We start from the raw sequence: 14,944 nt of genomic DNA, 5'->3' as shown, positions 1-14,944 counted from the left end.
GCAAAGTTCACAGTTGTCAATGCTTAAAGTTCTGTACATATTAGTGAACTAAAGGCGTCCGCATGCTTCAGTCAGGCTGGCGCCGAGCCGAAGCTGAGTGTGCTCGCATACTCCCTTGAAAGACCTTCGCTTGAAAAACAAGGGGAAAAAAACGGCATTAGTACTGTTTGTCCATTTTGAGACGCCGTAGCCAGTATACACTTCTTCAAAATAGTCTGAATTCATCTAAGACAACTCAAGAAATCTGTCATTAATTTGGACGTTTTTGCAGAGGAGATTTTAGTCACGCAATTTCACATCTAACTAAGATGTTTGTTGCAGTATTTCTCCATGAAAACATGTGCAGTAATCTCTCGTTGAATGACAACAAAGACTTTATTGAAGAATCCCTACTGTTGACCAATCGCCGACGAAGGCCAGTAGACTTCGGGCCACCGACTTCGGCCTCCAGATTTATTTTATTACCCTTACTGATGTCCAAAACGAACCAAAAATGTTTTGTCATGGTATATACACAACGTCTTCCCGAAGTGTTTTGTCTGGGAAGCATGCGGACGCCTTAAGGAGTTCCTAAAGAATGACAGGGGATTGGGGCTATGACTGGGTGAGAGTGTAGGAGGGGCTTGTGATGGCGGGAGGAGGGACTGTGACTACGTCCCAAATGGCATCCCTATTCCCTATATAGTGCACTACTTTTAATCAGAGCCCTATGGAACCCTATTCCCTATATATAGTGCACTACTTTTAATCAGAGCCCTATGGAACCCTATTCCCTATATAGTGCACTACTTTTAATCAGAGCCCTATGGAACCCTATTCCCTATATAGTGCACTACTTTTAATCAGAGCCCTATGGCATCCCTATTCCCTATATAGTGCACTACTTTTAATCAGAGCCCTATGGAACCCTATTCCCTATATAGTGCACTACTTTTAATCAGAGCCCTATGGCATCCCTATTCCCTATATAGTGCACTACTTTTAATCAGAGCCCTATGGCATCCCTATTCCCTATATAGTGCACTACTTTTAATCAGAGCCCTATGGCATCCCTATTCCCTATATAGTGCACTACTTTTAATCAGAGCCCTATGGCATCCCTATTCCCTATATAGTGCACTACTTTTAACCAGAGCCCTATGGAACCCTATTCCCTGTATAGTGCACTACTTTTAACCAAAGCCCTATGGCATCCCTATTCCCTGTATAGTGCACTACTTTTAATCAGAGCCCTATGGAACCCTATTCCCTGTATAGTGCACTACTTTTAATCAGAGCCCTATGGCATCCCTATTCCCTATATAGTGCACTACTTTTAACCAGAGCCCTATGGAACCCTATTCCCTATATAGTGCACTACTTTTAATCAGAGCCCTATGGAACCCTATTCCCTATATAGTGCTCTACTTTTAATCAGAGCCCTATGGAACCCTATTCCCTATATAGTGCACTACTTTTAATCAGAGCCCTATGGCATCCCTATTCCCTATATAGTGCACTACTTTTAACCAGAGCCCTATGGAACCCTATTCCCTATATAGTGCACTACTTTTAATCAGAGCCCTATGGAACCCTATTCCCTATATAGTGCACTACTTTGAATCAGAGCCCTATGGCATCCCTATTCCCTATATAGTGCACTACTTTAGACCAAAGCCCTATGGCATCCCTATTCCCTATATAGTGCACTACTTTAGACCAAAGCCCTATTTAGCCCTGATCAAAAGTAGTGCACTATACAGGGAATAGGGTGCCATTTGGGATGCATCCTATGACGATGTAGGTCAGGAGGAGCAGTGAGTGTGTAACTGTACCTGGATGTGCTGCACCATGTTCCTCAGCTGAACCAGGAACTCCTTGGCCTCGGTAGCTCTGTCAGACAGGATGTTGAGGGCCTGGGACAGCTGGCCCTGAGGAGGACAAGAGAGAAACATGGTCAGCATTAGACACGTCCATGTGAATGAATTAATGAATGAATATATCAATCAATTGGACTAAGGTGGTTGAGAGGAGGGGGGCGGGGGTTGAAGGTGAGCGGGTCAGAGGTGGTTGGGGGTAGGGGGTCGGAGGTCAGCGGAGGGGAGGGGTCGGAGGTGGTTGGGGTGAGGGGATCGGATCAGAGGTGGGTGGGGGGTGGCCAAAGGTGGGGGAGTGTGGTCGGAGGTTGGTGGTGGGAGGGGGTCGGAGGTGGTTGTGGGGTAGAGTGAGGGCGTGGTCTGACACACACACACACGCACCTCCTAACAGTAACCCTGAGTGCTGTGTGCCGTTGAGTGAACTGACTAGAGATCAGCCAAGTGGGGACAGAGCTTTTTATCTTTCAGGAGGACTGAGGCAGAAGAGAGGGTGAGAGGGAGACTCTGCTTCATCTGGCCAGAACACTACCCTCAGTTCCAGAACACAGCCCTCAGTTCCAGAACACAACCCTCAGTTCCAGAACACAACCCTCAGTTCCAGAACACAACCCCAAGTTCCAGAACACTACCCTCAGTTCCAGAACACAACCCTCAGTTCCAGAACACAACCCTCAGTTCCAGAACACAACCCCCAGTTCCAGAACACAACCCTCAGTTCCAGAACACACCCCCCAGTTCCAGAACACTACCCTCAGTTCCAGAAAACAACCCTCAGTTCCAGAACACTACCCTCAGTTCCAGAACACAACCCTCAGTTCCAGAACACAACCCTCAGTTCCAGAACACAGCCCTCAGTTCCAGAACACAACCCTCAGTTCCAGAACACAACCCTCAGTTCCAGAACACACCCCCCAGTTCCAGAACACAGCCCTCAGTTCCAGAACACAACCCCCAGTTCCAGAACACAACCCCCAGTTCCTGAACACAACCCTCAGTTCCAGAACACAACCCTCAGTTCCAGAACACTACCCTCAGTTCCAGAGCACAACCCTCAGTTCCAGAACACTACCCCCAGTTCCAGAACACAACCCTCAGTTCCAGAACAACCGTCAGTTCCAGAACACAACCCTCAGTTCCAGAACACAACCCTCAGTTCCAGAACACAACCTCCAGTTCCAGACCACAACCTCCAGTTCCAGAACACAACCCTCAGTTCCAGAACACAACCCTCAGTTCCAGAACACAATCCCCAGTTCCAGAACACAACCGTCAGTTCCAGAACACAACCATCAGTTCCAGAACACAACCCTCAGTTCCAGAACACAACCCTCAGTTCCAGAACTCAACCCTCAGTTCCAGGACTCAACCCTCAGTTCCAGAACACAACCCTCAGTTCCAGAACCGTCAGTTCCAGAACACAACCCTCAGTTCCAGAACCGTCAGTTCCAGAACAACCGTCAGTTCCAGAACACAACCCCCAGTTCCAGAACACTACCCTCAGTTCCAGAACACAACCCTCAGTTCCAGAACACAGCCCTCAGTTCCAGAACACAGCCCTCAGTTCCAGAACACAACCCCCAGTTCCAGAACACAACCCTCAGTTCCAGAACACAGCCCTCAGTTCCAGAACACAGCCCTCAGTTCCAGAACACAACCCTCAGTTCCAGAACAAAACCCTCAATTCCAGAACAACCGTCAGTTCCAGAACACAACCCCCAGTTCCAGAACACAACCCCCAGTTCCAGAACACAACCCTCAGTTCCAGAACACAGCCCTCAGTTCCAGAACAACCGTCAGTTCCAGAACACAACCCTCAGTTCCAGAACACAACCCTCAGTTCCAGAACAACCCTCAGTTCCAGAACACAACCCTCAGTTCCAGAACACAACCGTCAGTTCAGAACACAACCCTCAGTTTCAGAACAGAACCGTCAGTTCCAGAACACAACCCTCAGTTCCAGAACACAATATGTGTGCCATTCAGAGGGTGAATGGGCAAGACAAAAGATTTAAGTGCCTTTGAACCGGGGTATTGTACTAGGTGCCAGAGCGCATCTGTTTAAGTGTGTCAAGAACTACAACGCTGCTGTTTTTTTCACGCTCTGCAGTTTCCCGTGTGTATCAAGAATGGTCCACCACCCAAAGGAAATCCAGCCAACTTGACACAACTGTGGGAAGCATTAGAGTCAACAACAGGGATGCTGTGTACCACAGGGATGCTCAATTTCTCCACCCACGATGCACTCTTTAAATAGCCTACCTTCGTTTCAGTGAAGGGCTGATAAGTTAAAACCTAGACTTGAATTGAGAAGGGTATGAGAAGGTATGCCATAGGCGTACCTTTTTATTAAAGAAAATGGCAGAAAGCATAGACCTACCCCCTTTTGCTAGCTTAAGATAAATATGTTTTGGGGAAACACTTGTGACCTCTCGTTGGGGTTAAAGCCACGGACGAAGAGGAGCAGGCAAACATACATGTTTTTTAAAACTATTTTTTGACTCTTTTTTAAAACTCTTTTTTGACTTTTTTAAAACTATTTTTTGACTCAGATTGGCCTAATTTTTTTTTTTAAGTACCAAGCTCAGATTCCTAATGATGTCTCAGATTTAATGACTTTGCCGAACAGGGACAGTTTCGCTGCAAACAAGACACACTGATTTGGCATTGGAGAAATATGACAAGATGAACCCATACTCCGATCTCTCTGTCCATTTTTAGCTTGTAAGATTCTGCTAAGGTCTCCAGTCATGTAAAACATTTTACAGAATTGCATGAAATGTTTATAGAAGGACATTTGTTTTCTCAGACCCCGCACATACAATGATAAGATTCATGCAATGCTTTTACTCTAACGGAGATGTTTCCACCCCTATTCTTGTCCACGGTGGTCTGTGAACCCACAACCTTCTGGCTCGCAGCCCTGTGCACTATAAAAATTCCTGCGTTGCCATGTAATGCTTACAGGACAAGGAACAGTTTCTAAAACTGCATATCTAAGTCTCTAGTAAATGGTAGGCATGTTCGCTGCTATATACTTTGTTATTTTGATTTTGGGAATAGAGAAGTTTTGGTTTTTCAAGCGTTCAGGGAGGGTTTAGTTCAAATGTCTTTTTTTGAAGGAAGGGCCCATCCATTTAATTTCAGAGGTCCAATCGTCTCCAGGTAAACCTTATTAATAACTTACGCTCTTTTAGTCATCTCACTCAAACCTTTGTAATTTGTTTGTCTTGTGTTTCACCTACCCAACAAGAGTATTTTTAGATTTCATTTATCAACAAATAAGGTGAAAAGTACAGTAAACGTTAAAGGCCCATAAAAATCAACAGTGTAACGTTTGGATTCAGTCTTGATTCTGTTGAACTATTTTTTTCCCCCCCCTTCACCTTAGGTCTAATAATTTTCACATTAATCGTTCCTTTCCATTTTCTACCATGGTTCTGCATTTTCCTATTTCTTCTGTAAGAACCATTTCATATATAGTCCATACATTTATTTAGTCCATACAGGCCAATTCCCAAGAGAGTAAAGGGTTAACCACCTGCCTAGAATTAGCCAAATGAGGGCTGTCAATTATCAATTAACCAATGTCTGTCAAAAAAACCAACAAAAAAAACACATGAAAACATACAATATACAATAAAAATAGACTGTTTTTGGCTGAAATGGTATGAAAGATATCAGCTATGGCTTGAATATGAACAATGAAATCTGAGCAGGCTAAATAACAAACAAACACCGTGGAGGCGCACTGGAGACCTGGTGCGTGGAGCCGGCACAGATGACATGCTCCTCAGGACGATATACGGGAGCCGGCACAGATGGCACCGGACAGATGACATGCTCCTCAGGACGATATACGGGAGCTAACACAGATGGCACCGGACGGCCAACACGCTTCTTAGGGCGACTGTCTTGCCTCTCCAGCCAAACCAACAACGTCGTCGCTGTCTCTCCTTCGCTGCTTCCACCTGCTTCCGCCTGCTTCCATGGCAGGCGTTTGTCTCCTGACTTATTTCATCCCAAGTCCCATCCCAGGATGTCCTCCACTCCTGGCTTTCCTCCCAGGCCCAGGATCCCTGCTCCTCCTCCGCTTCTTGGTCCGTGGGTGGTGGGATCTTCTGTCACGATCATTGGAATAAATGGACCAAGGCGCAGCGTACGTAGAGTTCCACATGTTTAATTGAAATGAAACTCACAAAAACAGTAAAGAGCAAAACTAAAGGTGAAGTCATGGAGTACTCACAGGCCACTACACACAAACAAGACCCCACAAAAACACAGTGGGGGAAATGGCTGCCTAAATATGATCCCCAATCAGAGACGACAATAGACAGCTGTCTCTGATTGGGAACCATACCAGGCCAACGTAGAAATACAAAAACTAGAGTACCCACCCTAGTCACACACCGATCAAACCAACATAGAGAATAAAAGGCTCTCTATGGTCAGGGCGTGACACTCACATAAATAAACATATGGAAAACGTATTTGTGTGTGCACTCCAAGTATAGTAGTATGTATAACTTCCTCTGTGGCAACTTGGGAATTACATTTCAATGAATGACCCCATATTATAGACATAAGGGGTTTTGGGCATGGGATGGAGTCTGACCAGGGAATTTGAATGTCTTGGAACATACAGAAAATACACTGGGAAAAAGCAGAAAAAACACTGGCTAAACACTGGGAAAACAGAGAGAAAACACTGGCTAAACACTGGGAAAACAGAGAGAAAACACTGGGAAAACAGAGAGAAAACACTGGGGAAACAGAGAGAAAATACAGAGAATACACAGAGAAAACACTGGGAAAAACAGAGAGAAAACACTGGCTAAACACTGGGAAAACGCAGAGAAAACACTGGGAAAACACTTGGAAAACAGAGAGAAAACGCAGAGAAAACACTGGGAAAACAGAGAATACACTGGGAAAACGCAGAGAAAACACTGGGAAAACAGAGAAAACACTGGGAAAACGCAGAGAAAACACTGGGAAAACACTTGGAAAACAGAGAGAAAACACAGAGAAAACACTGGGAAAACACTGGGAAAACAAGAGAGAAAACACTGGCTAAACACTGGGAAAACGCAGAGAAAACACTGGGAAAACACTGGGAAAACAGAGAGAAAACACTGGCTAAACACTGGGAAAACGCAGAGAAAACACTGGGAAAACGCGGAGAAAACACTGGGAAAACAGAGAGAAAACACTGGGAAAACAGAGAGAAAATACTTGGAAAACACAGAGAAAACACTGGGAAAACTCTGGGAAACCCCCCCCCCCCCCAGACAGAACACTATGGACACTTGCCCCATCCCCAGACAGAACACTATGTACCCTGGTCCCCCCCAGACAGAACACTATGGACCCTGTTCCCTCCCCCCAGACAGAATACTATGGACCCTGGCCCCACCCCCAGACAGAACGCTATGGACCCTGGCCCCACCCCCAGACAGAACACTATGGACCCTGCCCCCCAGACAGAACACTATGGACCCTGGTCCCTCCCCCCAGACAGAATACTATGAACCCTGGCCCCACCCCCAGACAGAACACTATGGACACTGGTCCCCCCCCCCCCCCCCCAGACAGAATACTATGGACCCTGGCCCCACCCCCAGACAGAACACTATGGACCCTGGTCCTCCCCCCCAGACAGGACACTATGGACCCTGGCCCCACCCCCAGACAGAACACTATGGATCCTGGTCAGATGTAGTGCAGCTGTAGTTTCTATCGGGTGTTTTTCAGAGAGAGCAGCTCCTCACAAAGCAAATCACCAGGCAACCAACACCACTTACTGAACCTGTCAATCATTATACACTGCCCCTATACACTCTCAGCTCCTATAGCTTTCTCTCATTCAGACTATCACACACACACCCACACCCACACACACACTCGCATACATGCATAGAAATACACACACATACACACACACACACACACACACACACACACACACACACACACACACACACACTCACATACATACATACATACACACACACACACACACACACACACACACACACACACACACACACACACACACACACACACACACACACACACACACACACTGCCCTTTCAACCATCCTTTATTAGCTTCTCATTTTCTGTTTCAGTCCCAGACTTGTCTCATTGTCCTCTCTGAATCAATGAAGGTCGATCAGGGGTATGTCGCCTTGTTAACAGTGGCTATTGCGGTGCTCAGTGACGCGGCAGAAGCTCTCTGTCACACTGATGAATCCAACACAGATGATTTGATTGTCTAGAGGGGGTTTTCCACAGTGTCTGATGAAATCAATACGGTTGATTTGATTGTCAGGAGGGGTTTTTCCACAGTATCTGATGAAATCAATACGGTTGATTTGATTGTCAGGAGGGGTTTTTCCACAGTATCTGATGAAATCAATACGGTTGATTTGATTGTCAGGAGGGGTTTTTCCACAGTATCTGATGAAACCAACACAGTTGATTTGATTGTCAGGAGGGGGTTTTCCATATTGTCATATCCATCTGTCTGTGAGTAAGCAACTTACAGTACATGCACACTCCTCGTGCAAGCTCTTAAACAAAAACAGGTCAAATCATCGTGTGATGCCAAGTAAATATTGTTCTGTGTTTTGACTACTAAAACTGGTTTTGTAAAGCCATGTCTACGTATAGCAGCACCGATCTGGTAACACGTCACTTAAAGCCTGCAGGTATAAACAGCGGTCACCAACCAAGCCCGAGATCACCCGCTCAGATTTTTAAACATGACTGCATGTTTTAAAACAGTCATCTAATAAAAACAGTTCTGTAGGAATGAGGTTTGTGCAGTAGGCAGGCCTCATACATGATCATAGCAGTAGGCAGGCCTCATACATGATCATAGCAGTAGGCAGGCCTCATTCATTATCATAGCAGTAGACAGGCCTCATACATTATCATAGCAGTAGGCAGGCTTCATACATTACCACAGCAGAGTGCAGGCTTCATATAATATCACAGCAGTAGGCAGGCCTCATTCATTATCACAGCAGTAGGCAGGGCCTCATACATTATCACAGCAGTTGGCAGGCCTCATACATTATCACAGCAGTAGGCAGGGCCTCATACATTATCACAGCAGTAGGCAGGCCTCCTACATTATCACAGCAGCAGGCAGGCCCATCACATTATCACAGCGGTAGACAGGCCTCCTACATTATCACAGCAGGCCTCCTACATTATCACAGCAGGCCTCCTACATTATCACAGCAGGCCTCCTACATTATCACAGCAGTAGGCAGGCCTCCTACATTATCACAGCAGCAGGCAGGCCTCATACATTATCACAGAATATTGCCTATATGCCTGGCCAGCCAATATTGTCTAGGAGCAACAATGGCTCAGTGGAAGAACACACAAGCTCACTACCAAGTTCCAAACTGCCTCTGGAAGCAAAGTCAGTACAAGAACTGGGGCGGCAGGGTAGCCTAGTGGTTAGAGAGTTGGACTAGTAACCAGCAGGTAGCCTAGTGGTTAGAGCGTTGGACTAGTAACCAGCAGGTAGCCTAGTGGTTAGAACGTTGGACTAGTAACCAGCAGGTAGCCTAGTGGTTAGAGCGTTGGACTAGTAACCAGCAGGTAGCCTAGTGGTTAGAGCATTGGACTAGTAACCAGCAGGTAGCCTAGTGGTTAGAGCGTTGGACAAGTAACCAGCAGGTAGCCTAGTGATTAGAGCGTTGGGCTAGTAACCAGCAGGTAGCCTAGTGGTTAGAGCGTTGGACTAGTAACCAGCAGGTAGCCTAGTGGTTAGAGCGTTGGACAAGTAACCAGCAGGTAGCCTAGTGGTTAGAGCGTTGGACTAGTAACCAGCAGGTAGCCTAGTAGTTAGAGCGTTGGACTAGTAATCAAAAGGTTGCAAGTTCGAATCCCTGAGCTGACAAGGTACAGATCTGTCGTTCTCCCCCTGAACAGTCAGTTGAGGCAGACAGCCCACTAGGCTGTCAAATAATTAGTTCTTAACTGACTTGCCTAGTTAAAAAAAAAAGGTGAACTATTAAAAAATAAAGATTCATGAAATGGGTTTCCGTGGCTGAGCAGCCGCACACAAGCCTAAGATGACCAAGCATCGGCTGGAGTGGTGTAAAGCTCACCGCCATTGGACTCTGGAGCAGTGGAAACATGTTCTCTGGAGTGATGAATCACGCTTCACCATCTGTCAGCCCAATGGATGAATCTGGGTTTGACGGATGCCAGGCCAACGCTACCTGCTACAGCATACAATGACATTCTAGACGATTCTGTACTTCCACCTTTGCGGCAAAAGTTTGGGCAAGGCCCGTTTCCTGTTTCAGTGACTTTCAACGTGGCACTGTCATAGGATGCCACCTTTCCAACAAGCCAGTTTGTCAAGAGTAAGTGCTGTTATTGTGAAGTGGAAAAGCGAGGTCCATACAGAAATGGTTTGTCGAGATCGGTGTGGACGAAGCCCTGACCTCAACATCAGTGCCCGGCCTCACTAATGCTCTTGGGGCAGAATGGAAGCAAGTCCCAACAGTAATGCTCCAACATCTGGTGGAAAGCCTTCCCAGAAGAGTGGAGGCTGTTATAGCAGCAATGTTCCAACATCTAGTGGAAAGCCTTCCCAGAAGAGTGGAGGATGTAATAGCAGCAAAGGGGGGACCAACTCCATATTAAAGCCCATGGTTTTGTAATGAGATGTTCGACGAGCAGTTGTCCACATACACTTAGGATTATACTTCCAGTTTATACATACTATATGCATTTCACAGGACAGTATATTTTATATTTTGTTTGTTTTTTTGCCTTCAGCTCCCTTCAACCCCTCCCATCTATCTCTGAACACCATCCAGTCCCAGCTCCCCTCAACCCCTCCCATCTATCTCTGAACACCATCCAGTCCCAGCTCCCCTCAACCCCTCCCATCTATCTCTGAACACCATCCAGTCCCAGCTCCCCTCAACCCCTCCCATCTATCTCTGAACACCATCCAGTCCCAGCTCCCTTCAACCCCTCCCATCTATCTCTGAACACCATCCAGTCCCAGCTCCCTTCAACCCCTCCCATCTATCTCTGAACACCATCCAGTCCCAGCTCCCCTCAACCCCTCCCATCTATATCTGAACACCATCCAGTCCCAGCTCCCTTCAACCCCTCCCATCTATCTCTGAACACCATCCAGTCCCAGCTTCCCTCAACCCCTCCCATCTATCTCTGAACACCATCCAGTCCCAGCTCCCTTCAACCCCTCCCATCTATCTCTGAACACCATCCAGTCCCAGCTCCCCTCAACCCCTCCCATCTATCTCTGAACACCATCCAGTCCCAGCTCCCTTCAACCCCTCCCATCTATCTCTGAACACCATCCAGTCCCAGCTCCCTTCAACCCCTCCCATCTATCTCTGAACACCATCCAGTCCCAGCTCCCTTCAACCCCTCCCATCTATCTCTGAACACCATCCAGTCCCAGCTTCCCTCAACCCCTCCCATCTATCTCTGAACACCATCCAGTCCCAGCTCCCCTCAACCCCTCCCATCTGACTCTGAACACCATCCAGTCCCAGCTCCCCTCAACCCCTCCCATCTATCTCTGAACACCATCCAGTCCCAGCTCCCCTCAACCCCTCCCATCTATCTCTGAACACCATCCAGTCCCAGCTCCCTTCAACCCCTCCCATCTATCTCTGAACACCATCCAGTCCCAGCTCCCTTCAACCCCTCCCATCTATCTCTGAACACCATCCAGTCCCAGCTTCCCTCAACCCCTCCCATCTATCTCTGAACACCATCCAGTCCCAGCTCCCCTCAACCCCTCCCATCTGACTCTGAACACCATCCAGTCCCAGCTCCCCTCAACCCCTCCCATCTATCTCTGAACACCATCCAGTCCCAGCTCCCCTCAACCCCTCCCATCTATCTCTGAACACCATCCAGTCCCAGCTCCCTTCAACCCCTCCCATCTATCTCTGAACACCATCCAGTCCCAGCTCCCCTCAACCCCTCCCATCTATCTCTGAACACCATCCAGTCCCAGCTCCCCTCAACCCCTCCCATCTATCTCTGAACACCATCCAGTCCCAGCTCCCCTCAACCCCTCCCATCTATCTCTGAACACCATCCAGTCCCAGCTCCCTTCAACCCCTCCCATCTATCTCTGAACACCATCCAGTCCCAGCTCCCCTCAACCCCTCCCATCTATCTCTGAACACCATCCAGTCCCAGCTCCCTTCAACCCCTCCCATCTATCTCTGAACACCATCCAGTCCCAGCTCTCTTCAACCCCTCCCATCTATCTCTGAACACCATCCAGTCCCAGCTCCCCTCAACCCCTCCCATCTATCTCTGAACACCATCCAGTCCCAGCTCCCCTCAACCCCTCCCATCTATCTCTGAACACCATCCAGTCCCAGCTACCTTCAACCCCTCCCATCTATCTCTGAACACCATCCAGTCCCAGCTCCCTTCAACCCCTCCCATCTATCTCTGAACACCATCCAGTCCCAGCTCCCCTCAACCCCTCCCATCTATCTCTGAACACCATCCAGTCCCAGCTCCCCTCAACCCCTCCCATCTATCTCTGAACACCATCCAGTCCCAGCTACCTTCAACCCCTCCCATCTATCTCTGAACACCATCCAGTCCCAGCTCCCTTCAACCCCTCCCATCTATCTCTGAACACCATCCAGTCCCAGCTCCCCTCAACCCCTCCCATCTATCTCTGAACACCATCCAGTCCCAGCTCCCCTCAACCCCTCCCATCTATCTCTGAACACCATCCAGTCCCAGCTCCCCTCAACCCCTCCCATCTATCTCTGAACACCATCCAGTCCCAGCTCCCCTCAACCCCTCCCATCTATATCTGAACACCATCCAGTCCCAGCTCCCTTCAACCCCTCCCATCTATCTCTGAACACCATCCAGTCCCAGCTCCCCTCAACCCCTCCCATCTATCTCTGAACACCATCCAGTCCCAGCTCCCCTCAACCCCTCCCATCTATCTCTGAACACCATCCAGTCCCAGCTCCCTTCAACCCCTCCCATCTATCTCTGAACACCATCCAGTCCCAGCTCCCCTCAACCCCTCCCATCTATCTCTGAACACCATCCAGTCCCAGCTCCCCTCAACCCCTCCCATCTATCTCTGAACACCATCCAGTCCCAGCTCCCTTCAACCCCTCCCATCTATCTCTGAACACCATCCAGTCCCAGCTCCCTTCAACCCCTCCCATCTATCTCTGAACACCATCCAGTCCCAGCTCCCCTCAACCCCTCCCATCTATCTCTGAACACCATCCAGTCCCAGCTACCTTCAACCCCTCCCATCTATCTCTGAACACCATCCAGTCCCAGCTACCTTCAACCCCTCCCATCTATCTCTGAACACCATCCAGTCCCAGCTCCCTTCAACCCCTCCCATCTATCTCTGAACACCATCCAGTCCCAGCTCCCTTCAACCCCTCCCATCTATCTCTGAACACCATCCAGTCCCAGCTCCCTTCAACCCCTCCCATCTATCTCTGAACACCATCCAGTCCCAGCTCCCCTCAACCCCTCCCATCTATCTCTGAACACCATCCAGTCCCAGCTCCCTTCAACCCCTCCCATCTATCTCTGAACACCATCCAGTCCCAGCTCCCTTCAACCCCTCCCATCTATCTCTGAACACCATCCAGTCCCAGCTCCCTTCAACCCCTCCCATCTATCTCTGAACACCATCCAGTCCCAGCTCCCTTCAACCCCTCCCATCTATCTCTGAACACCATCCAGTCCCAGCTCCCCTCAACCCCTCCCATCTATCTCTGAACACCATCCAGTCCCAGCTCCCCTCAACCCCTCCCATCTATCTCTGAACACCATCCAGTCCCAGCTCCCCTCAACCCCTCCCATCTATATCTGAACACCATCCAGTCCCAGCTCCCCTCAACCCCTCCCATCTGACTCTCAACACCATCCAGTCCCAGCTTCCCTCAACCCCTCCCATCTATCTCTGAACACCATCCAGTCCCAGCTCCCCTCAACCCCTCCCATCTATCTCTGAACACCATCCAGTCCCAGCTCCCCTCAACCCCTCCCATTAATCTCTGAACACCATCCAGTCCCAGTAGGACAGTAGGAAATCTACATTTTGTGGGCTGCATACACTCATTCACCCCACCCCACGCCTCCAAAAACAAACATGTTTGCCCCTCTCGCCCCTCTCTCCCTTCTCTCCCTTCTCTCCCCTTCCACCCATAGATAGACCTACAGCTGAATCTGTGAAAGCATATACAGCTCGGCTGTTTAAGAAGGCATGCCAAATTGCCAAATTGAGCAGGAATGAGAAGATTTGATTAACCAATATCTAGTCCTAGCTAATGGAGGTCGGACCCCCCCCCCCCTCCTTCCCCCCAACACACACGCTGCCCCCAACCCCCCCCCCCCTCCCGTTGTGACCCATTTTCCCAAGCACCTCTGTACAGTCAGACCGTTTGATTATTCTGTGCCGCCAGGGCCACAATAATCCTGCCCCCTCTCTGATTGTCCGAGTGTGACCCCCCTCCCCATGGGTTACTGCAGCCAGGTTTGTCAGCACTGCCACTAACTTGGTGGCTCAGACTGTTGAGGGTGCAGGGATGCTTTAGTGGGTCTCTGACCTCGTTCATCTATCTGTCATGACTGCTTGCAGGAGGCCTATAAAACAGATAATGACTTCTCCTTAGTGGGTGAGTCGCTCTGGTCGGTGTCTAGGATATAGGGTTGGCACCGTTCCATCATGATAGGACAAAAATAAACAAACTATATATTTTTTATTTTAAAAATGTATATCCCATATCTGCGCAAAAGTGAAGACTCTCTCTCACAGACATGAGCTCTGGCATTTGCAACCATTTTCCTTCCTCACTCACTTAACTCATCACACTTTTCCAGTCACACAGAACACACAGACACCCCATTATTTCTACCTTGTTGATTCCTGCCTAATTTCAGGCTTTGGGTACCTTTGTGTTCCAGTTCCTTGTATTTCGAGAATTATTATGTCATGAATTGTCCTTTCTTTTATTATTTATAAATCTTATACATAAAATATGGAATATAAATTATTTGACAACATT

At 48.4% G+C, this 14,944-nt stretch overlaps 1 protein-coding gene across 2 annotated transcripts in view; it reads right to left on the bottom strand.

Moving 5' to 3' along the window:
• The window catches only part of LOC139383475 (E3 ubiquitin-protein ligase TRIM9), an 89,483-nt gene that overhangs the window by 42,840 nt on the left and 31,699 nt on the right, over nucleotides 1-14,944 (bottom strand). For both annotated transcript variants that reach the window (XM_071128030.1, XM_071128031.1), the window contains exon 2: nucleotides 1,815-1,910. In XM_071128030.1, coding sequence (XP_070984131.1) covers nucleotides 1,815-1,910 — 96 coding nt within the window. The remainder of the gene's footprint in view (nucleotides 1-1,814; nucleotides 1,911-14,944) is intronic.

The sequence above is a fragment of the Oncorhynchus clarkii genome, chromosome 25 (genome assembly GCF_045791955.1).
Source record: "Oncorhynchus clarkii lewisi isolate Uvic-CL-2024 chromosome 25, UVic_Ocla_1.0, whole genome shotgun sequence".
In the NCBI taxonomy this organism is placed as follows: Eukaryota; Metazoa; Chordata; class Actinopteri; order Salmoniformes; family Salmonidae; genus Oncorhynchus; species Oncorhynchus clarkii.
Note: the sequence above shows the minus strand (reverse complement) of the source record. Positions and strands in the feature narration are given on the sequence as shown.